The sequence below is a fragment of the Mastigoproctus giganteus genome, chromosome 2, assembly GCF_048544385.1.
Source record: "Mastigoproctus giganteus isolate SK-2022 chromosome 2, ASM4854438v1, whole genome shotgun sequence".
Lineage (NCBI taxonomy): Eukaryota > Metazoa > Arthropoda > Arachnida > Uropygi > Thelyphonidae > Mastigoproctus > Mastigoproctus giganteus.
Genome location: NC_143576.1, coordinates 270,216,523 through 270,242,261, shown reverse-complemented (window position 1 = coordinate 270,242,261; position 25,739 = coordinate 270,216,523). Strand labels below are relative to the sequence as shown.

Here is a 25,739-nt window from a genome sequence, read left to right as displayed (position 1 = left end):
CCTTTAATATAACTGGATAGATCCGATCCACCCCGAGTGCCTTTCTTGTATTTATCTTCAACAATTTCTCCTCCACTTTACTCTCAGTTATTACAAGATTCTCTAGCTTACTGTCAGAGTTGAATACACCTCTGGCATTCCCCGCGCTGAATAACTCCTCATGTGTGAATATAGATGCAAAATATTCATTTAGTTTGTTAGCTACCTGAGCAGGATCATCAACAGTTGACCCATCGATATCAAGTGGACCAATCTGATTCATCTGCTTCCTTCTAGAGTTTACATAAGTAAAGAACTCTTTGCTGTTTTTCTTTACATCCCTTGCCAAAGATTTCTCATAATCTGCCTTCGCCTGCCTAACCTCCTTTGTAACTTGGTTACAGATCAACTTTTATCTATCACAGGCTTCTGTGTCACGTGTTAATTTGTATGTATCCCATGCATTTTTCTTCTCTGCCATATGTCTCATTAGTTCATCTGACATCTACTTAGGCCTAACCTCTGAACAATATTTCTTAGTTGGTATATAAAGCCTAGTAGCTTTCAAGATAAGTTCTTTGAATGCTTCCCATTTTGAATTTGCTGTTGGTAACATCATCAGTTGGTCCCACTGTATAGAATTTAAATACTGTCTCAGGCCATCGTAGTCACCTTTACGAAAGCAATAACCCTTCCCTTTACCCTTAATGGTAGTTACCTCTTTGAGTAAATCCCACTTCAGCACACTGTGATCACTGCCACCTAGTGGTTCATTTACCTGCAGATTCTTAATGCATGAAGAATCACTACTGATAATCAAATCAAGAGTATTACTCCCTCTAGTTGCCTCCCGAACATGCTGATGTAGAAAACAATCATCCAATAAATCCATAAATGCCTTGCTAGTGTGTCAGTGACCAGCCCCAAATTACAATCAATATCTGGGAAATTAAAATCCCCCATTATCAGACTCTCTGATTTACTGGCCCATTCTATTTCCCTGTACAGTTTCTTGTTATACTCATCAGAGTCATTAGGCCTATAGCACACTCCTACTCTCAATTTTGATCTCCCAATGCTTATGTCACACCAAACTGAGTCGACACTGCACTGTCCAGCAGTGTCGACTGGCTTCACTTCCTTGGATTTTATGTATTTCTTAACTAATAGCATAACCCCTCCTCCCTTCCCATCCTGTCTATCCTTTCTGTACACATTGTACTCCCCAAATTCCAGTTCTGCATTCCTTATATCTGTGTGACACCACGACTCTGAAATCTCCACAATATCTGCCTTTGATGTTTTGAGAAATACCTCAAATTTATTTACTACGAGTTGTGAACATTAAAATCACCAAGGAATTTTACCTCACTGTTGGGAAAGTTGGACTGGGGAAAGTCAAATTGCAAAGAGAGGAAGTCAAAGAACTCCAAGTGATTAGGGGAGTTGGGAGAAAGGTAGAGGCGGAAGATGAATTTTACAGAATGGGGTAGAGAGATTTTAAGCCAGCGAAAATCAAAAAGAGAAGATTTCAAATTGCCAAGTCTCTAACAGGGAATATCTGAATTGACATATGCACAAGTACCTCCTTTGAGGCGAAAGGAATTATAGACCGAATAATTTGGGCAACTGAGATGAGCAGTAGTTGAATCAACCGATAACCGAGATTCCGTAAGAAAAAGTAGATTGGGTTAGGCAGACTGTAAGTGCAAATGGACATCGTTGAGATTAGAATTGAGACCACATATATTTATGAAATTAACTAGAAAGTGTTTGAGAGGTTTAGATCTTTTTGAAGATAAGCTTACTCTATTAGTTTGACAATTCGTGGTGTATTCATTAGTAAGAAAAAGTGGGTGGGACATGCTGTATGAAGTAATGAAATTTTTGGATAGGCACACACATGGTAAGAATAAACCCAGATCCTTGACATAACATGGTCTTGACAATCCCTCCCCCCCCCACACATACACACTACTTGGACTCCCACCAGTCACTATCTGGCAGAGGAGAGGTAGCAAGATTATACACTATCTGATCCAGAAGCCTCATTAGAGAGTTACCAACAGGTTTGGTCCGGTGTAGTAACTAGCGGACAGCCTGTGAACATCGTTTTAGAGCTGTACTTTCGAAATGTAAAGTACATCGGATCTTACCATGAAGTTCAACATAACCTCAAGAGTCATCAATCATACTGCATGATGGAAGAGATGGGGAGGGGTTGACCGGAATTTAGCTCTGAAGACTAAACATGGGTTCCACCACTTCAAGTCTCCAATAAACAAAGTGATGGTATTGCACCGATTCATGAGAGTTATCTACTACCAATCCAGCCAGGGATAAAAGTTGATGATGTTGAAAGGCAGATATCACCTTTTAAGGAAATAAAAGCTGAAATTGTTACACACATTGGCACAAATAACCTTAAAAGTAGATCTGCAGATTTCATTAGCAAGTACATGTCAATGTTAAAAAAGCAGCCAGGTGTTAAGGTTCAATTTGAAACTGTCTGTAATTCTCCCCAGATATGACAGGAGGGAGTATATGATGAGAGCCTCGTCAATCAATTTGTCCGGAGAAAAACTGTGCAAGGTTCGTGGGGAAGAAATTTTTTCAGCATGGCCTGTGCTTGTTAACAGGAGAGATTGCTTCTCCGGGGATGGGATACACTTAAATAAAACGGGTTAAAGAATATTTGCTCATGCTATCGAGGCAGTGCTAGGTGGGTTGGAAAACTGCTAGGTTTGCTGGGGGGGGGGGGACAGACTAAAAGACTAATGACGGCAGGTAGAGGCAAAGTGATTCTTGCACTGCATCTACCGGAATGAACAGCAGGCCAGAAAGCAAGTTGCTAGGGATTTCCAGGACTGATGCCAGACATAGTGACACAAATTAATACATAGGCTGTGTTAGAGTAACTAACAGTAGAAACAGGTGCATGAATACTTGCATGTACACCAACGGTAGAAGTATAGTTAATAAATTCGATGTCATCCAATTGACATCGGTGGACAATGCAATGTCAAATCAGTGTGGTGTGACAAAAGCACTGGTAAAGGGAAAATGAGAATAGGTGTATGTTATAGGCATAATGAATCTGATAAGTATAATGAGCAACTCTGCAGCAAAATAGAGTTTGCCAGAAAATCAGAATATCTTATAATGGGTGATTTTAACTTTCCAGATATTGACTTGAACTTGTGTATTGGTCACTCACACACTAGCAAGATTTTTGTGGATTTATCGGATGACTGTTTTCTACAGCAACATGGTCGAGAGGCAATCAGCGGGAGTAATACCCCTGATTGGATAATCAGCAGTGATTATTCATGCATTAAGAATTTGCAGATAGGCAAACCACTGGGTGACAGTGATCACAGTGTACTAATGTGGAATTTACTTAAAAATGTAACTACCATCAGGGGTAAAGGGAAGGTGTTTGCTTTTGTAAAACAGTGGTCTCAGACAGTTTTTAAATTCTATGCAGTGGGGTCAACTGATGATGTTACAAATGGTGAATTATAAATGGGAAGCCCTCAGGGAATTAATCTTTGAGGCTACTTGGATTTTCATACCAACTAAGAAATACTGTTCAAGGTTTAGGCTTAAATGCATGTCAGATGAATTAATGAGGCTCGTGGCAGAGAAGAAAAATGCATGGGATGCTTATAAATTATCAGGCGACAGAGAAGCCTACAGCAGATATAAGGTAGTCTGTATTTAAGTCACAAAGGAGGTTAAGGCTGAAGAAGGCAGATTACGAGAACACCTTGGTAAAGAACAACAGTAAAGAGTTCCTTCTAGAGTTTACATAAGTAAACTCTAGAAGGAAAGGGATGAATCAGATTGGACCACTTAACATAGATGATTTGACTAATGATGAACATGCTCAGATAGTTGATAAACTGAATGAGCATTTTGCATCTACATTCATGAGAAGTTATTCAAGGAGGGGATTACCAGTAGCTTATCAAACTAATAAGGAGCTAAGTTGTTGTTGTTATTTGGTTTTTTAGGAGCATTAACAACTAAGGCCATACTGCTCCGGGAACATGCGGTGGTCATTCCCTGACCTTTCCGCATCCTCCGTATTTGGTGGTGATGGGCTCGAACTCCGGTCTAATCAAGAAGCGTGTGCTACGCACTGCTGCTCCTTCCCACCTGGCTATGGAGATGCCAAGGAGCTAAGTTATTTTGTAATAAATGAGAACAAAATGTAGGAGAAATTGTTGAAGTTAAAGATAAGGATGGCACCTGGGGTGGATGGGATCTATCCAGTTATATTAAAGTAGGCAGCCAAGAAAGTAAGCAAACCCTTAGCGATAATTATCAGAGTTTCCTTGGATTCAGAGGAGGTCTCCTTGGACAGGAGGTGTGCAATGTATCACCAATTCACAAAGATGGTTCAAAAGGTGACACAAGTAACTGTAGACCTGTTAGTTTAACTTCTGTTCTGGGAAAATAATGGAGTCATTGGTTAAAGAAACATTGCAGGATTATCTAGACAAGATTGCAGTAGTAGTTGACTTCCTCTCTTTGCAACTTGACTTTCCTAACAGTGAGGTAATTTTCCTTGGTGATTTTAATGTTCGCAATCCAGCTGGCTTCCGTTTTCTAGTCACACCGACCCAGCTAGTCGAGATGCTGAGGCTTTTGCAATTACTAATGACCTGGAACAGATTTACCTACAAGAATACAGGACAATCCTAATCATACAGCCAATAAGCTTGATCTTTTTCTCACAAACAACCCTTCTAAGTACACGGTTGAAGTGAGAGATCCTATAGGCACTTCAGATCACAACTTGGTGATTGTCCCTTCTCCAATGGAACCTTTATCTCGTGGCTAATCCCAACCTCATGTTGTTTGGCATTACAAGAATGCAAAATGGGATGACCTGCGAGACTTCTTTTCTTCGGTCAGATTACTGTTTCAAAACTTCTGATGTCAACGCTTATTCAGAACGTGTAAGTGAAATTATTCTTGCAGGAATGGAATCATTTATCCCACACTCCACTTTAAAATCTCATCCTTTATCTAATCCTTGGTTTTCCAATAAATGTGCTAAGGCTGTTCAAGAGAAGAATCCTGCATATCGTAGTTGGCTTGTTTCTAATTCTTCAGTTTCATTTTCTGCCTACACCAAAGCTCACAACAATTGTAAAGCAGTTATTAATCAGTCTAAACTAGAGTTTGAACAGGTAAGAGTAGAAAACTTGCTTCTTGCCCTAATGGTAGCCGAGCATTCTGGTCTCTTGCCAAAGCTATTGGCCGCAACTTTTGCCCATCTCTGCTCCCACCTCTGTCCAAACCAGATGGCTCTGTTGCCACTTCAGCCAAGAATAAAGCTGACATGCTAGCATCCCATTTTTCTTCCAGCTCACGTATTAATGATCTTGGTAAAACACCTCCGACCATTCCCAACACGCTCCCATTCAATGCCTCCTGCGGTCTTCCGTCAAAAGTATTTTGATGAATCTTGATGTTAAGAAAGCTCCAGGTCCTGATGGTATTTCTCAACTTTTTTTCAAAACCTGTGCTCCTGAATTTACTCCTATTCTTTGCCGCCTTTTTTCGCTTTCTTATTCCAAAGGTGTTTTTCCTTCTGCTTGGAAATTTGCTCATATCCAGCCAGTTCCTAAAAAGGGTGACAAATACCTCCCATCCAATTATCGTCCCATTGCAATTACTTCTACTCTTTCTAAAGTAATGGAGAAATCAATTAACCGCCAACTCTTAAACTACCTAGAAACCTTCCATCTGATCAATGATCGCCAGTACGGATTCCGTCAGTGTCGATCCACTGGTGATATTCTGGCTTATGCTACCCATTTATGAACTAATTCAATGGAAAGGTTCGGTGAAACACAAGTAGTTGCTTTTGACATCTCAAAGGTTTTTGATCGTGTTTGGCATAAAGGTCTTCTAAACAAGCTTCCATCTTATGGTTTGCCAACTGTTTTTTGTAATTGGTTATCCAGTTTTCTCTTTGATCGCTCACTGAATGTGATGGTAGATGGCTCTCTGTCTTCTAACTTCTCCACTGATGCCAGTGTCCCACAAGGTTCAGTCCTTTCCCCCACTCTTTTCCTGTTGTATATTAATGACCTTCTTCCATTGACTGGAAATCCTATCCATAGTTTTGCCGATGATAGCACATTGCATTCAACTTTCCATTTTGAGAAACCTTGTCCTGCTCAATCAGTTTCAACTACTCGAAAATCTGCTACCAATTCCTTAAATGCCGATCTTCAAGTAATTCTCCAGTGGGGCAAAGACAACTTAGTTGATTTCAACCATTCTAAAACTCAGTCTTGTCTTATATCTCACAAAAAGGATTCTTCTGCTCCTATGCTTATCTTTAGTGACACTCCGATTTCTAGGCAAAATGATATATCTCTTTTTTTGGGATTACCCTGACTTCTATTCTCCCTTGGCACAAGCACATTACAAATATTGCTTCCTCTGCATCTAAAAAACTTAGTTTTCTCTTTCGCTCTCAGCGTTACTTTTCTTCCAAACAGCTGCTAACTCTGCATAAATCGAATCCGCACTGCCATGGAATATTGTTTCCACATCTGGGTTGTGCCCCCAAAACCTCTCTCAGGCTTCTTGATTCCATTCAGAAGAGGGCAGTTAGGTTAATTAATGATTCATCTCTAACAGAATCTCTCCGCTTGCTTTCTCATAGACGTACTGTTTCTGCTGCATGCCTCTTCTTCATGGGCACTGTTCTTCTGAATTGGCTTCTATAATTCCTGCTCTCTCTTTCAAAACAGTCCGTACATGTGCCGCCACCAGCCAACATCCATTTACTGTCCAACTTCAAACCCACAGAACCAATTTTTCATCTTCCTCATTTATTCATTCAACTGCCGTTTTCTGGAACAACCTTCCTTCATACGTATTTCCTGAAAATTACGATCTACAGAAGTTCAAGTCCAATGTCAACAAGTATCTTCTTTCGTCTTCTCAACCTCCAACCCAAGCACGGTACTAAGTACTATAGGTTCTAATACCTCTCATGTTTGGGGTTCGCATTAAAAAAAAAAAAAAAATGATATGGTCACAAAGGAACTGGATGAAAATAATAATTTTGATATCACATACTTGAATTTGGAAGACTGCTTTCCAAATCGGAGCAGTATGGCATTAAAATCAAGTTACTACAATGGATAAAGAGATGGTTGTGTGGCAGACAACATGGAGTTGTAATCAATGGACAATGTTTTTCGTGGACTAATGTTATCAATGGAGTTTTCCAGGGTTCGATGCTGGTCCCATTGTTGTTTCCTTCATTCACAAACAATACTGATGAGGGTACATCAGGCTTAATGTCCAAGTTTTCAGAGGATACAAAGGTTTCCAAGGTTGTTAATGACAGTAAAAACAGCATGCTACTGCAAATGGATCTAGATAAGTTGGGCAAATGGGCTGTGAAGTGGCAATTGAAGTTTAACAGTGAGAAATGCAAAGTACTGCATATGGATATAGCACTAACCCAAGAGAAACGTCCCAACTGCGTGGTACCACACTCAGGGAAGTGAAGAGTGAAAAATAACTGGGGGCAATTGTTAAGTCAGATATGAAGTTTGATGATCAGTGCATGTGGGTTGCCAGAGCAGATGATGGAGTCGTATCAATGATATTTAGGAATTTTGCTAGTAGGGACAAGGAAGTGATTATCCTGTTGTACAAGGCAATGGTCAACCACACCTTGAATACTATGTATATATCTGGAATCCTCATTTTAGGAAGGTTGTAGAGTTGCTAGGACTAGTACAAAGAAGATTGTTGAGGGAAACAAAGGGGTGCGCTTACCAAGTTCTGCAAATTGCAGTGCATGGATACTAGGCACATGCAGGATAATCTGATTGAGGTGTATAAGGCCTTGAACGGGTTGAACAAGCTCAATGCTGATGGGATTCTTACTCTTTCACAGATTAAGAACATGAGCGGTGATAGATTCAAACTAAGCAAAGACAGTTGTAGAATAGATGTGTGGAAATATGCCTTTAGTCTGCGAGTAGTTGATTGCTGGAACTGACTTCCATCTCTTGTTGTGGAAGTTGATAGCTTAAAGAAATTTAAGGTTGAGCTGGATAAGCATTTGGAGTGGATAGGTGAGTGAAATGGAAGGGGTTCTTTTTTGTCTGATGCTGCTCCTGTTGTTGTTATTTTAGGAGCATTAGCAACTAAGGCCATATTGCTCTGGAGATATGCAATGGTCATTCCCTGACCTTTCCGCATCCTTCATATTTGGTGGCTCACAGGCTCGAATCCCGGTCTAATCAAGAAGTATGTGCTACGCATTGCTACTCCTGCCCACCTGGCTTCGGAGGCGCCTACTGATGATGCAAGAAAGCTTGCTTTCTTGCAATGTATGCCTCTGGTAATGCTAATAACATTAAAATGAGATGACAGCACATCTTCATTAATTTCATGAAAAATGAGGGTTCAGGTCTGGACTCAGAAATGGCCAACAATACCCACAGTGGTGACAACCAGCGTAACTGTATGGCATTATAAAAGGTGAAGGTAAATTGCTGCCATATCCATTGCAGAATGGAAGCTTCCACAACAACTCAGGTTATGCAAAATGTACCATAACCTACCACGCTGGTGGAACAAATGCTTCCAAGAACTTAAATATATAATATTGCTTGTATTCATTCTCTACATTAAATACTGAACCATCACACTGCAAAACAGTCAACGTGATTCCAATCCCATAGAGCAGCTCTACCCACTCACTGGGGAATTACTGTCCCATCTATCTTCTGAACTCGCTGGAAAGAATTCTGGGAACTATCATTCTAGACATCATCATCAATATGGGAGGCCAGATTGATATAATATACACAGACCTCACCAAGTCTTTTGCAGTGTCCCAAACTATCATCAGGCAAAAAAACTAGGCCAGTATGGAATCCTTGACCTGTTACTGTATTGGGTGATGAGTTACATATCATATCAAAAACATAGGGTTATCATCGGACAAGAAATTTAAAGGGAATTTATTCCATCAAAAGGATTTCCACAAGGATAATTTCTTGGGCCTCTCTTATTCACCATTTTTGTCAGTGGTCTACCACAATTTGTTGAGGGAAGTGTTATTAAGATTTTAACGTTTGCTGATGATGTGAAACTTTACTCACGGATCAACAATCAGCTGATGCAGATATAATTCAAGCTGCATCAAATCTTTTACTAATTGGGTTGCTTTAAACAGTCCGGATTTTAATCCTAGGAAATGCAGCTCAATTTCCGTGGCAGGTCGAGCAATTCCTGAATAAATATCCCTATCATTCGCTTTTTTTTTTTTTTTTGAAATATACTGGTATCCAAATAATTTTAATAGTATAGCATAGAAAAGGAATGATATATTATTAAACTCAAAGTAATTAATATATTTACCCTGTTCCGTAGCCTTGCACTCCTTAATTCCCTTTCTTTATTGCCCTAGTAAATAAGAAAACACTGACATATGATTTCTTATAACAAAATAACATTTAAAGCTATTAGATATTATTCATACATTAACCTGTTTCTACCTGATATCGAATGTCCCTATCCAAAATGGTCTCCTGCTGCCAACATAATCATAATTATGAAGGTTTTGTGGCCTTCACCAGCAGTAATGTATATAACAGGAATTCTAGCTCATAGGGTTTTTTTCACAAACATAAAAAACCCACTGCTTTAGACACCAATTTTATCTTAAAATTGTCTATTTTCCTAATACAAAAATTCGAGTTAATTAAATTGTACAAAGATAAGGTTGCAATTTTATTAATTCTCAATTATTTCTTTTAAATAATCCAAAATTTTTTTATTGAATAATTAAATTCAATAATTGATGCTTTTAATTATTTTAGGTGGAGTTAGCTGAAATTGACCAATTGTTTTAATTTTTTTTTTCAAGTTCCATTTATTAAAAATATTTTTAAATATAGTTAATTTTTTAAATTTTATACCAAATATTTCCAGTTAAAAAGTGTGTAAGAAGTAAATAAATTTCAAACAAAAATTTTAAATGTTTATTTATATATGGCAAAAAAATTCTACAAGAATGAACAAGAAAGAGCTCTTTTTTTTTTTTTTTTTTTCGTTTACGAAAACATCAAACACTAGACGTTTTAAAATCTACAGTGCTTAGTAACATACATGGGTTAAAGGTTGATAAGATGAAAACAGACATTTATCGACATTAAACTGAAATTTCTGTCTAATGCAATTTTCTGAAAATAAGCAGGAAGAAGGCTGTATGGGCAGGGCACACCCAGGGTCCTAAGTTGGATATTATCATTCTTCTCTTTTTTTTTTATTCTCTCTCTCTCTCTCTCTCTCTCTCTCTCTCTCTCTCTCTCTCTCTCAGGGTGGCTCAGGAAATAAGACTCAGGTTTCCTTGCACCCTATAGCTAATAATAATAATAATAATAATAAAGAGAAGTGAAGCTGAATGAAAATATGAGGAAGACGAAAAAGCTGGTTCTGTGAATATGAAGTGGATATTAAAAGGCGAATATGAAAGGTGAATATGAAGTAGACATTAATTTCACAGTAGACACGATACAGTCTGGATGGTATTCTTCACCACATCTAAAGCAAATTGTTAGTCTCCCATCAGAGTCATGCAGGTTGAATTTCTTCTCACCCAAGAAAATAACTGACTTCCACTACTCGGGGTTCCATATGACATGCTCCTTACACAAAACCAATCTGGCCTTTTTTATTTTTTGTGTGAAGAGAGGCTTCCTCTTCTTTGGACGATGGGCTACAAGTTCATTTTTAAAGAGGTGTCTTTTGACTGTTTGACTGCACTTGCAACCACACCTATATATTCTTCCCATTCTCTTTTCAGCTCAGCCGAACAAGCTTTATGGTTTTTATAGCATAAGCACTTCAAAGAGCAGTTCTGTTTTGGAGTAGAGACTCGTTTGCATCCGTTTCCTTTTTTCGAATCAGCAGAACCAGTATTCTTGAGTTGAGAAAGAAATCTACTCACTATCGACTGATTACAAGACACTCCATAAGCAATATCGTGGGAAGAACATACTCACGTAAAGCAAATAGCACTCTTTCTTCATGGTGTCAACTGCACTTAACTTGCCATCCTGACACAAGCAAGGAATAACTGCAACTCTTGCAGATCTTACTATTTTTGCTGAAAGTAACACTCACGCAATATTATGCCATCACCTATGCGTGCAAATCTTATCTGATGTAATCTGTAAGAAATATTGACATAAAATTACGTTATTCAGATGACAATTACAATTATGCACTTTCTTTAAACACAAGTGTATTGTGAAAAAGGATAGATGGAACAGGAACAGGGTACGTCTGCAAGGGACAAAAGAAGATGACATTATAAAGCAGATATCATCTTTTAATGGCACAAAGGGTGATGTACACATGGCACTAATGACATTAAAAATACGACATCTGCGATCTTAGCTTAAATTTGAAAGTGTCTCCAATTCAGTCAGACATGTCTGCCAGCGGGAAAAGTTAATGACATAAAGCAAATATCAACTTTTAAGGGCACAAAAGGTGATATTGTTGTACATGTCGGCACCAATGACATTAAGAGTAGGAGATCTGCAGTTTTACCTAACAAGTACAGGTCAATGTGGCAAAAAGTCGCAAGTCAGGGTTAAATTTGAAAGCATTCCCTCATCATGTATTCCCTCCTATCGTGTCTGGGCAATTCTGCCCAGACACGATAGGAGGGAATACATGATGAGAGCCATGTCAATCAATTCGGCCCTGGAGCAAATGTGCAAGGCTCAAAGAGTAGAATTTTTATCAGCGTAGTCTGTGCTTGTTAAGAGGAGAGACTGCTTTTACAGGGATGGGATACATTTCAATAAAAAGGATGCAAGAATATTTTCTGATGATATCCAGGCAGTATTAGGTGGTTCGGAAAACTGCTAGCTTGGGGGGATTCACAGACTAAAAGGTTAAAAGTAGCCGCAGGCAGAGGTGAAGGTGATTCTTACACAACTTCTATTAGAATAAGTAGCGACCTGGAGCGAGGGGTGCTGGGGGTTTCAGGGACTGATGGCAGTCATTGTGAAACAGGTGGGTATATGGGATGTGTTAGGGTAACTAATAATAAGGATAGGTACATGTATACCAATGTTAGAAGTATAGTAAATAAATTTGATGAATTTGAAGTGTTGGTCAAGACATCAAAGGTGGATATTGTTGGGTTTGGTTTTTTTTTTTTTTTTTTTTTTTTTAAGAGCGTGGTGTTTTTTTTTGTTTTTGTTTTTTTTTAAGAGACGTGGTGTCACGTCTCTGCTATCTTTTGTTGTCAAAAGATGCAAAGAAAAACAGCAAGGATTTCTTTACTTATATAAACTCTAAAAAGAACGGGATGAATCTGATTGGTCCACTTTATATCGATGGTTCGACGGTTAATGATCCAGCTCAGAAAGCAAACAAACTGAATGAGTATTATCCATCTACATTCACACATGAGAAGTTATTAAGGTTTGAAATAAGGAATGCAGAACTGGAATTTGGAGAGAAATGTGTACAGAAAGCATAGACAGGATAGGAAGAGAGGTGTTATGCTGTTAATTAAGAAAAACAGGATAGGAACAGAGGTGTTATGCTGTTAATTAAGAAAAACATAAAATCAAAAGAAGTGCATCCATTTGATATAGACGAACAGTGCACTGTTGAGTCAGTTTGGTGTGACATAAGCACTGTGAAAGCAAAAATAAGAGTAAGAGTGTGTATTAGGCCTAATGACTCGAATGAGTACAATGAACAATAGTACAGAGAAATAGTGGGCTAGTAAATCAGAATGTCTTATAATGGGGGATTTTAACTTCCCAGATATTGACTGGAACTTGTGGATTGGTCACTCGCACATTAGTAAGCCTTTTCAGGATTTATTGGATGATTATTTGATTTTGATTCGATGACTGTTTCTGCAGCAGCATGTTCGAAAGGGAACCAGAGAGGGTAATACTCTTGATCTCGTTATCAGCAGTGATCATTCGTGTATTAAGAATTTGCAGATAAAGGAACTACTAGGTGGCAGTGATCACGGTGTACTGATTTGGGATTTACTTAAACATATAATTACCATCAGGAAGAAAGGAAAGGGTTTTTACTTCCGCAAAGGCGAGTACAGTGGTCTCAGACAGTTTTTAAATTCTGCACAGTGGGATTAACTGACGATGTTACCAACAGTAAATTCTAAGTGGGAAGCATTCAAGAAATTAATCATGGATGCTACTAAAGGTTTCATACCTATTAAGAAATACTGTTCAAGGTTTAGGCCTAAATGGTTATCAAATGAACTAATGAGACTCGTGACAGAGAAGAAAAATGCATGGGATGCATATAAATTATCAAGTGACTCAGAAGCCTATGGCAGATATAAGCTAGTCTGTAATCAGGTCACAAAGGAGGTTAGGCAGGCGAAGGCAGATTACGAGAAATCTTTGGCAAAAGATAAGAAAAACAGCAAGGATTTCTTTACTTATATAAACTCTAAAAGGAAGGGGATGAATCTGATTGGTCCACTTTATATCGATGGTTCGACTGTTAATGATCCTGCTCAGATAGCAAACAAACTGAATGAGTATTTTCCATTTACATTCACACATGAGGAGTTATTAAGGTTTGAAAATGGCAGAAGGTTATCAAATTGTAGCAGGGTGCTTAATGATTTTGTAATAACTAAGAGCAGAGTGGAGGAGAAATTGTTGAAGTTAAACATAAGAAAGGCACCTGGGGTGGATGGGATCTATCCAGTTATATTAAAGGAGGCGGCAAAGCAATTAAGCAAACCCTTAGCCATAATTATGAGAGCATCCTTGGACTTAGGGGAGGTCCCCACGGACTGGAAATGTGCAAATGTATTCCCAATTCACAAAGGGGGGGGGATCGAAGGGTGACACGAGTAATTACAGACCAGTTAGTTTAACTTCTGTTCCGGGTAAAATAATGGAGTCACTGGTTAAAGATGCATTGCTGTATCATCTAGAAAACACTGCACCAATAATTCAAACACAGCATGGGTTTGTTAAGGGAAAGTCTTGTCTGACAAATTTGATAGAATATTATTATGATGTGGTTACAAAGGAACTGGATGCAAAAAATAATTTTGATATCATATATTTGGATTTCAAAAGCTTTTGACACTGTTGCTCATGAAAGACTATTGTACAATTTGGAGCAGAATAGTATTAAGGGTAAGTTGCTGAAATGGATAAAAGGATGGTTGAGTGGGAGCAGACAGAGGGTGGTAATTAATGGGTGCTGCTCTTCTTGGACTAATGTTATTAGTAGAGTCCCACAGGGTTCGGTGTTGGGTCCTCTGTTGTTTTGTATATTTATCAATGATACTGATGAAGGTATATAAGGCTCAATGTTGAAGTTTGCAGATGATACAAAGGTTGGCAGGGTTGTTAATGACAGTAATGGCAGTGTGCTACTGCAATAGGATCTAGATAATTTGGGCAGATGGGCTAAGAAGTGGCAACTGAAGTTTAACCTTGACAAATGCAGAGTACTGCATATGGGTAGAAATAACCGCAGAGAAACGTACCAACTGTGTGGTACTACACTTAAGGTGGTAGAAAATGAAAAAGACCTGAGAGTAATTGTGCAGTCAGATATGAAGTTTTCTGAGCAATGCAGACAGACTGCCAGGGCAGGTCATGGGGTTTTGTCAATGATACAAAGGAATTTTGCTAGCAGAGAAAGGTGCCTCCATAGCCAGGTGGGCAGGAGCTGCAGTGCATAGCACAAGCTACTTGATTAGACCGGGGGTTCGAGCCCGTGAACTACCAAATATAGAGGATGCGGAAAGGTCAGGGAATACCAATGCTAAGAGTTTAGTAAATAAATTTGAGGTATTGCTCAAAACATCAAAGGCATATATTGTTGGGATATCTGAGACGTGGTGACACATAGATATAAGGAATGCAGAACTGGAATTTGGGGAGTACAACTCAACAGAAAGGATAGAGGATAGGAAGGAAGGAAGGAAGGAAGGAGGGGTTATGCTATTAGTTAAGAAACACATAAAATCTAAGGAAGTGAAGCCAGTCGACATCGCTGGACAGTGCAGTGTCGAGTCAGTTTGGTGTGACATAAGCATTGGGAGCTATAGGCCTAATGACTCTGATGAGTATAATAAGAAACTGTACAGGGAAATAGAGTGGACCAGTAAATCAGAGAATCTTATTATAGGGGATTTTAATTTCCCAGATACTGACTGGATTTTGGGGGCTGGTCACACACACTACCAAGGTTTTTGTGGATTTATTGGATGATTGTTTTCTACATCAGCATGTTCGGGAGGCAACTAGAGGGAGCAATACTCTTGATTTGATTATCAGAAGTGATTCTTCATGCATTCAGAATCTGCAGAAAAATGAACCACTAGGTGGCAGAGATCACAGTGTGCTGAAGTGGGATTTACTCAAAGAGGTAACTACCATTAGGAGTAAAGGGAAGGGTTATTGCTTCCGTAAAGGCGACTACAATGGACTGAGACAGTATTTAAATTCTATACAATGGGACAAACTGACAATGTTACCGACAGCAAACTCAAAATGGGAAGCATTCAAAGAACTTATCTTGGAAGCTACTAGGCATTACATACCAACTAAGAAATATTGTTCAAGGTTTAGGCCTAAATGGAAGTCAGATGAACTAGACATATGACAGAGAAGAAAAATGCATGGGATACATAAAAATTAACATGTGACACAGAAGCCTATGATAGATACAAGTTGATCTGTGACCAAGTTACAAAGGAGGTTAGGCAGGCGAAGGCAGATTACGAGAAATCTTTGGCAAGGGATGCAAAGAAAAATAGCAAAGAGTTCTTTACTTATGTAAACTCTAGCAGGAAGGGGATGAATCAGATTGGTCCACTTTATATCGATGAGTCAACTGTTGATGATCCTGCTCAGGTAGCTAACAAACTAAATCAATATTTTGCATCGACATTCACACAAGAGGAGTTATTCAGTGAACGGAATGCCAGAGGTGTATTCAGCTCTGGCAGTAAGCTAGAGAATCTTGTAATAACTGAGAGTAAAGTGAGGAGAAAGTGTTGAAGATAAACACAAGAAAGGCACCTGGGATAGATGGGATTTATCCAGTAATATTAAAGGAGGCAGGAAAGGAAGTAAGCAAACCCTTGGCCATAATTATGAGATCTTCCTAGGACTCATAATTATGTTCTCAAAACACAGCATGGTTTTGTTAAGGGGAAGTCTTGCCTGACCAATTTGATTCGATACTATGATGCAGTCACAAAAGAAATGGATGCAGGGAATAACTTTGATATTATATACTCGGATCTTAGAAAGGCGTTTGATACTGTTGCACATGGAACTCTGCTGCACAAATTGGAGTAGTGTGGCATTTGAGGCAAATTGCTGCTAGGGATAAAGGGGTAGTTGAGGGGGAGAAGATTGACTGTGGTAATCAATGGACACTGCTCATCGTGGACTAATGTTATTAGTGGAGTCCCTCAGGGTTCAGTGTTGGGTCCATTATTGTTTTCTGCATTTATAAATAATATTGATGATAGTATATCAAGCTTAATGTCCAAGTTTGCAGATGATACAAAGGTTGGCAGGGTTGTCAAGGACACTACTGACACTATGCTACTGCAACAGGATTTGGGAAGGTTGAGCAGATGGGCTGAGAGGTGGTAAATGAAGTTTAACATTGGCAAATGTAAAGTACTACATATGACAAACAGCAACCTCAGACCAACGTATCAACTCTGTGGTACTACACTGACAGTGGTAGAGAATGAAAGGGACTTGGGGTTGGTTGTGCAGGCAGATATGAAGTTCTCTGAGCAGTGCAGACGGGCTGCAAGAGTAGCTCATGAAGTATTGTCAATGATATACAGGAATTTTTTTTAGCAGGGATAAGCAGGTGATTATTCCCTTGTATAAGGCAATGGTCAGGCCACACCTAGAGTACTGTATACAGGTCTGGAGGCCTCATTTCAAGAAGGATGTAGAGCTGCTGGAACGAGTACAGAGAAGGGCAACAAGATTAGTGAATGGAACAAAGGGGTGCTCTTACGAAGAAAGGCTTAAGTTTTGCAAATTACAGTGTCTGGAGACTAGGCACCAGCGAGGTGATCTGATAGAGGTGTATAAAGCCTTGAATGGTTTGAGCATGCTCAATGCTTATCGGATTCTTCCTCTAGCTCAGAATAATCACCTGAGAGGGCATAAATTCAAATTGAGGAAAGACAGATGTAGGATAGACGTGCGAAAATTTGCCTTTAGCCAGCTGGCGGGTGGTTGGTGGAACAGACTTCCATCCCTTGTCGTGGAGGTTGATAGCCTAAATAAGTTTAAGGCTCAGCTGGACAGGTATTTTGAACGAACAGAGGGGTGAAGTGGAAGTGGGTTTTTTTTTTTTTTTTTGGCTGATGCTGCATAAGCTTGCTTTCTTGCATCAAATGCCTCTACTAATGCTAATGCTATACTTGTGTGTACACCAAGGCTGGGAGTTTGGTAAATAAATTTGATGAATTTGAGGTATTACTCAAAGCATGAAAGGTGGATATTGTTTGGATATCAGAGACGTGGTGTCACACAGATATAAGGAATGCAGAACTGGAATTTTGGGAGTACTATTCCTCAGATTGGGTTGATGTAAGAAGTGGGGTTCCCCAAGGATCAGTATTAGGACCACTGTTGGTTTTAATTTTCATAAACGACATTGATGAAGGGATAGACGGCATGATGTCTAAATTTGCAGATCATGTTAAAATTGGTAGAGTGGTTAATGATCACTGTCAAGCTGAGCTTCTTCAGAGAGACCTAGACAGACTTGAGGAATGATCAGAAAAATGGCAAATATGCTTTAATCCAACAAAGTGTGAGGTATTACACCTGGGAAACAGTAATCCCAAAATAACTCATTCACTTGGTGGAGTTCAACTAAACCCAGTACTGGAGGAAAGGGACTTGGGTGTTACGATACGGTCAGACATGAAATTCTCTGAGCATTGTAAACAGGTTGCAAGGAAAGCCCATGGTGTCCTATCGATGATCTATCGAACTTTTGCAAGTAGAGATAGGGACTTGATAATCCCATTATATAAGGCTTTTGCTAGACCACACTTGGAATACTGTGTTCAAGTGTGGAGACCCCCAACTAAAGAAAGACATCGAGCCTCTTGAAAGGGTGCAAAGACGGGTAACTCGCCTGGTGAGATCGGCAAAAGGGCGTCCTTAAGAAGAAAGACTTCGAATATGTGGGTTGCAGAGTTTGGAAACTAGACGACATCTTAGAGCAGATTTGATTCAGGTGTTTAAGGCTCTGAGAGGCATCAGTAAAATGAATGAGGACAAAATTTTCAAGATTATAAATTATGCTAGAACTAGGGGACATAATTTCAAGTTATGAGGGGAAATGTTTAGATTGGACTGCAGGAAGTTTTATTTTAGCCAGCGAGTTATAAATTTTTTTTTTTTTTTTTTTTTTTTATGAGAACCCCAAACACGAGAGGTATTAGAACCTATAGTACTTAGTACCGTGCTTGGGTTGGAGGTTGAAAAGTCGAAAGAAGATATTTGTTGACATTGGACTTGAACTTCTGTAGATTGTAATTTTCAGGAAATACGTATGAAGGAAGGTTGTTCCAGAAAACGGCAGTTGAATGAATAAATGAGGAAGATGAAAAGTTGGTTCTGTGGGTTTGAAGCTGGACAGTAAATGGATGTTGGCTGGCGGCGGCACGTGTTCGGACTGTTTTGAAAGAGAGAGCGGGAATTATAGAAGCCAATTCAGAAGAACAGTGCTCATGGAAGTATCTGTAGAAGAGGCATGCAGCAGAAACAGTACGTCTATGAGAAAGGGAGTGGAGAGACTCTGTTAGAGATGAATCATTAATTAACCTAACTGCCCTCTTCTGAATGGAATCAAGAAGCCTGAGAGAAGTTTTGGGGGCACCACCCCAGATGTGGGAACAATATTCAATGGCAGGGCGAATTTGCGATTTATATAGAGTGAGCAGCTGTTTGGAAGAAAAGTAACGCCGAGAGCAAAAGAGAAAACCAAGTTTTTTAGATGCAGAGGAAGCAATATTTGTAATGTGCTTGTGCCAAGAGAGATTAGAAGCCAGGGTAATCCCCAAAAGCGATATATCATTTTGCCTAGAAATCGGAGTATCACTAAAGATAAGTATAGGAGCAGAAGAATCCTTTTTGCGAGATATAAGACAGGACTGAGTTTTAGAAGGGTTGAAATCAACTAAGTTGTCTTTGCCCCACTGGAGAATTACCTGAAGATCGGCATTTAAGGAATTGGCAGCAGATTTTCGAGAACTTGAAGCTGAATGAGCAGGACAAGGTTTCTCAAAATGGAAGGTTGAATGCAATGTGCTATCATCGGCAAAACTATGGATAGGATTTCCAGTCAATGGAAGAAGGTCATTGATATTCAAGAGGAAAAGAGTGGGGGAAAGAACTGAACCTTGGGGGACACCGGCATTAGTGGAAAAGGTAGAAGACAGAGAGCCATCTACCATCACCCTCAGTGAGCGATCAGAGAGAAAACTGGATAACCAATTACTAAAAACAATTGGCAAACCATAAGATGGAAGCTTGTTTAGAAGAATGCCAAACACGATCAAAAGCCTTTGAGATGTCAAGAGCAACTACTTGTGTTTCACCGAACCTTTCCATTGAATTAGTCCATAAATGGGTAACATAAGCCAGAATATCACCAGTGGATCGACACTGACGGAATCCATACTGGCGATCGTTGATCAGACGGAAGGTTTCTAGGTAGTTTAAGAGTTGGAGTTTTTAAGAGTTTAAGAGTTAATTGATTTCTCCATTACTTTAGAAAGAGTAGATGTAATTGCAATGGGACGATAATTGGATGGGAGGGATTTGTCACCCTTTTTAGGAACTGGCTGGATATGAGCAAATTTCCAAGCAGAAGGAAAAACACCTTTGGAATAAGAAAGTGAAAAAAGGCGGCAAAGAATAGGAGTATGTTCAGGAGCACAGGTTTTAAGAACAAGTGGAGAAATACCATCAGGACCTGGATCTATCTTAGCATCAAGATTCATCAAAATCCTTCTGATATCCTTTTGACGGAAGATCACAGAAGGCATTGAATGGAGCGTGTTAGGAATGGTGGGAGGTGTTTTACCAAGATCATTAATACATGAGCTGGAAGAAAAATGGGATGCTAGCAGGTCAGCTTTATCCTTGGCTGATGTGACAACAGAACCATCTGGTTTTGACAGAGGTGGGAGCAGAGATGGGCAAAAGTTGCGGCCAATAGCTTTGGCAAGAGACCAGAATGCTCGGCTACCATTAGGGCAAGAAGCAAGTTTTCTACTCTTAGCCTGTTCAAACTCTAGTTTGGACTGATTAATAACTGCTTTACAATTGTTGCGAGCTTTGGTGTAGGCAGAAAATGAAACTGAAGAATTAGAAACACGCCAATTACGATATGCAACATTCTTCTCTTGGACAGCCTTAGCACATTTGTTGGAGAACCAAGGTTTAGATAAAGGAGGAGATTTTAAAGTGGAGTGTGGGATAAAGGATTCCATTCCTGCAAGAATAATTTCACTGACACGATCTGAGCAAACGTTGACATCAGAAGTTTTGAAACAGTAATCAGACCAAGGAAAAGAAGAAAAGAACTCTCGCAGGTCATCCCATTTTGCATTCTTGTAATGCCAAACAATACGAGGTTGGGAATAGCCATGAGATAAACGTTCCATTGGAGAAGAGACAATCACCAAGTTGTGATCTGAAGTGCCTAAAGGACCTCTCACTTCGACCTTGTACTTAGAAGGGTTGTTTGTGAGAAAAAGATCAAGCCTATTGGCTGTATGATTAGGATTGTCCGGTATTCTTGTAGGTAAATGAACAATCTGTGCTAGGTCATTAGTAATTGCAAAAGCCTCAGCATCTCGACCTGCTGGGTCGGTGTAACTAGAAAACGGAAGCCAGCTGGAGTTGTGAACGTTAAAATCACCAAGGAAAATTACCTCACTGTTAGGAAAATTGGACTGGAGAAAGTCAAGTTGCAAAGAGAGGAGTCAAAGAGCTCCAAGTGATTAGTGTAGTTGGGAGAACGGTAGAGACAACAGATGAATTTGACACAATGAGGTAGAGAGATTTTAAGCCAGAGAAGATCAAAGAGAGGAGATTCCAAATTGCCAAGTCTCTGACAGGGAATATCAGAACGGACATATGCACAAGTACCACCTTTGAGGCGAAAGGAATCATACAGCAAATAATTTGGACATCTGAGATGAGCAGTAGTTGAATCAACTGATAACTGAGATTCAGTCAGAAAAAGTACATGGGGTTTGGAAGACTGCAAGTGGAAATGGACATCGTTGAGATTGGAATTGAGACCACGTATATTTGTGAAATGAATTAGGAAGTCCTTGGGAGGTTTAGATCTTTTCGCAGATAAGTTTGCTCTATTATTTTGACAATTCATGGTGTATTCAATAGTAAGAAAAAGTGGGTGGGACATGCTGTATGAAGTAATGAAATTTTTGGATATGGCGTACATGTGGTAAGAATATACCCAGATCCTTGACATAACGTGGCCTCGACAATGCTCCCCGCATACACACTACTCGGACTCCCTCCAGTCACTATCTGGCAGAGTAGAGGTAGTAATATTATACACTAGCTGATCCGGAAGCCTCCTAGAGAGTTACCTAGAGAGTTAGGTTTGGTCCGGTGTACTATCTAGCGGCCGGCCTGCGAACACCGTTTTAGAGCTGTACCCTCGAAATGTAAGGAATATTGGATCTCGCCACGACATTCATCATAACCTCAAAAATCATCAATCATACTGCATGATGGAAGAGATAGGAAGGGTTGGCCGGAACTTAGCTCTAGAGACTAAACATGGGTTCCACCACTTCAAGCCTCCAATAAGCAAAGTGGTGGTATTTCACCGGTTGATGAGAGTCATCTACCACCTAGTACTGCCTGGTAACATAGAGGGGTGGCATTCCTCCATGTGGTGTGGGCACCACACCTCGACCCCTGCTTACGTTGGTTCACACCTGGTGGTCACCCACCATGTACTTGTGCATGGAGGTTATACCCAGTATTACTAACAGTCCCACCATCGTGAAGGGGCAAGCAGAGGATTTGGCTGTCATAGACCGTCCGGACTTCGCCGAAATTGGGTCCACTTGATTTAAGTGTCACCCAAATATCAGTTCCATCAGCGTTTTAGACTCCCAGGTAGCAAGAACAGCTTGTCTGGCATATCTGAGAGAATGTCTGTGACAACCTCAAGGACCATTACTGGAATAAGTTGCCTTCATGGGTGGAGGCACGACAGTTTGGGGAAATTCAAAGGTCATCTGGATAGTACTTTTGGGTAAGGGAAGCGCATAGGATGAAAGGTTTAATTTCCTTTTTTTATTAATTATTATTATAATTTTTTTTTTTTTATCATTGTTTTGTTCGGATTTTTTATTATTTTGGCTGGTGCAGCATAAGCCATAGGCTTTCTTGCACCATGCGGCCATTACTAATACTAAAATGCAATATTCTTACTATATGGCCACTAACTGTGGAAAGAAAGATGCATTGAAGCATGTCAAATATGAAATAAATGTGAAAACATAAATAATTAATAGTATTAAATATATTATTTTTTTCTTTTCTTTTTTTAATTATATTTATATACATATTAAGCAGAAATATATACCTGCACATGTTTGAAATTTTTTGAAACTGAAACTGAATCTGGAAACTGAAAGCGAATGAGTGACTTATGTTTCAGTTTAAAATGTTTTTTTTTTTTCAAGTTTCAGCAGAATTAATATCATTTTTGTTTTTTTTTGTTTGTTTGAAAATAAAAGATGTGAAACACATATAGCAAGTTTAAAATTTCTTTTTTATTAAAACTGAAAAAAGACATACAATTGCTATTGTAATCCATTATGAAAAGATGAAACTGTTAAAGCAGAATTAAAACCAACTTCCAAAAAAAAAAAAAAAGTTAACAGAAAATCAACTAATAAAGACAGAAATGTCACCCCTTTTCAACATTAATTCTTAAAGATAAATGACTTGTTTATTTATAAGTGTCAGATTGCTCTCTTAACATTTTTGGATTAGAAAATTTTGTTGATTTGTAAAATGTGCAGATTTTTAAAGAATTCCGCATTATCATGTGCAGGTCTGCCATAAATAAACTTGATACACTTACTTTTATGTTCTTTATCCTTTTAAAATGTATATCACAGTCGCCCTTCATTTCTCTTTTTCTGGAAGTCTTTTTTAAATTTTGCCCTGGATTTCCATTTATGTGGTTAGAACAATTTTCATCTTCTCCACTATCATCTGAAGTAGAATCCTCTAAATTAAAAATAACAATAATCAGTTTAGTAAAGGATAGCGAAAGTTTAAAAAGCGGTACTCACCTTGAATTAATCTGTGATGGCTTACTTATGCAGCGTGGTTAATATTTAGGTTGAATTGTTAAATTGAAAAAATTAAAAGGGGGAGGGGCGGTAGTTTTAAGCTTTCGCTATCCTTTACTAGTCTATTAACACGGTACTTGAAGATCTCTAAAAATTTCGTACTGTCAATAATCAGTTATAATCAAGTCATTGATTTCACCAATAATAAATATTAAATAAGAAACAAAATATCAATAAATCAGATTCTGAAAAGCATCTGACCTTTTAATTCAGTAAAAGTGAAGTTCACTGATGAGAAGAAGTTGACTATGAGTAGAAGTAGAAGAAGAGAGATTTGAAACTGTTCAAATCTCTCTTCTTCTTCAGAGAGGTTAACTGTTCAAATTAGGTGGAACTTAAAAGCTGTGCTAGGGGTTACACAGATAATTGGAAAGCTCTAATAACTAGAGCTTTCCAGCATATTAATATTCAAGAAGTGGAGTTAACAATCACAGCAGTTTTCTTTGCGGCAAAATTAAAATAGAAGTAACGGAGAGGGGATCCCATTTTTACATATAAATTAGTAAAACGGCAAGAAAATATTATGTTAACATATTTTTATAATCTTTTATTACAAAATGATTATTAATTATTATGTATAATAGAATGCAAAGAAAGGTGCAGCCTATATAACTAATAGAGGTTAATTTTTTTTTTTTTTTAAATTGCATCACATCGAAATTTATGAAAATGTAAAGCTAATAAAATTGCTTACCACTTGTGGCGCCTACTATATAAAATTTTCATGACAATAACTAAAGTTTTATTTTTAAATTAAATAAGATTAAATTCTATTTGTTTCTGCTGTCTTATAGCGACTTGATACTGATTACAATGTGAATTACATTGAAAAATAACTGAAAAAAATTTTACTGTTTATCATTTGCTTTTTCCTGAGTTTGACAGACACTCAGATAACCAGAAAAATTAGACAACTGAAATTCCATAATCCTCATTTCTAACAGATAACAAACCATTTAATGTAGTTTCAGAAGAGTGCACACAGAATCTTAATATAATGTGAAAGCAAGTGGATTGGTTTTGTAAATGAGGAATCATTAACAAACTTAACTGTACGCTTCTAAACACAGTCAACAAATTTAAGATAAGTTTATAGGTAATCATTCCCAATCTAAGAATAATACTCCATGTAGAGTTAACAGATATTAAAATAAAACTAAAACCTGAAATACTGATGAAGCTATTAAGCAAATATCATCACTTAAAGGCACAAAAGGTGATATGGTTGCGTATACATATATACATAAAGTACGAAAATTTCACTTAAGTAAAGTAGGAAGTAAGACGAATTAATAAGTAGAGAGTAATGTAGAAAACGAGAGAGGAGGAGGGGGGGAAATATCAGAGTGTGTCTGAAAATCTACTCGATCACAATAGGAGAGAGTACGTGATGAGAGCCTTGTCAACCAGTTCCGTACTGGACATTAGCATTAGCAAAGGCACATGATGCACGAGAAAGTAAGCTTATATACAATCAAACAAAAAAAAAAAAAAAAATCTTCTAACTTCACCCATCCACTCGCTCCAAATGTTTCTCTAGTTCTGCCTTGAATCTATTTAAGCTAACAACTTCTACAACGACAGATGAAAGTTTGTTCCAGCAATCAACCATCCGCTGGCTAAATGCAAACTTCCATACATATATCCTACAAGTGTCTTTCCTCAATTTGAATTTATGCCTTCTCAGGCGATTAGTCTCAGCAAGAGGAAGAATCCCATCAGCACTGAGCATGCTGAAACCTTTCAAGGCTTTATACACCTCAATCAGTTTACCTCACAGGTGCCTAGTCTCCAGACACTAATTTTCAAAACTTAAGCCTCTCTCTTTAAGAGCAACCCTTTGTTCCATTCACTAATCTTGTTTCCCATCCCTGTACTTTTTCCAACAGCCCCATATACTTCTTAAACTGACGACTCCAGACCATGTTTGTTTGTTTGTTATTTGGTTTTTAGGATCATTAGCAACTAAGGCCATATTGCTCCGGGATATACGGTGGTCATTCCCTTACCTTTCCGCATCCTCCGTATTTGGTGTTGATGGGCTAGAACCCCTCGTAGCCAGGTGGGAAGGAGCAGCAGTGCGTAGGTGTGGCCTGACCATTGCCTTATGCAAGGGGATAATCACCTCCTCAACCCTGCTAGAAAACTTCCTGATATCACTGACAAGACAACACAAGCTACTCTTGCAGACAGTCTACACTGCTCATAAAACTTCATATCTGCCTGCACAATTAACCCCAGGTCCTTTCCATTC

General features: G+C 38.7%; 1 protein-coding gene across 3 annotated transcripts in view; it reads right to left on the bottom strand.

Moving 5' to 3' along the window:
• The window catches only part of LOC150090468 (uncharacterized), a 678,730-nt gene that overhangs the window by 399,762 nt on the left and 253,229 nt on the right, over positions 1-25,739 (bottom strand). For all 3 annotated transcript variants that reach the window (XM_090389911.1, XM_090389910.1, XM_090389909.1), the window contains exons 7-8: positions 23,212-23,360; positions 9,397-9,441 (exon numbers count right to left, since the gene is read on the bottom strand). In XM_090389911.1, the coding sequence (XP_090246037.1) occupies positions 9,397-9,441; positions 23,212-23,360 (194 nt within the window). The remainder of the gene's footprint in view (positions 1-9,396; positions 9,442-23,211; positions 23,361-25,739) is intronic.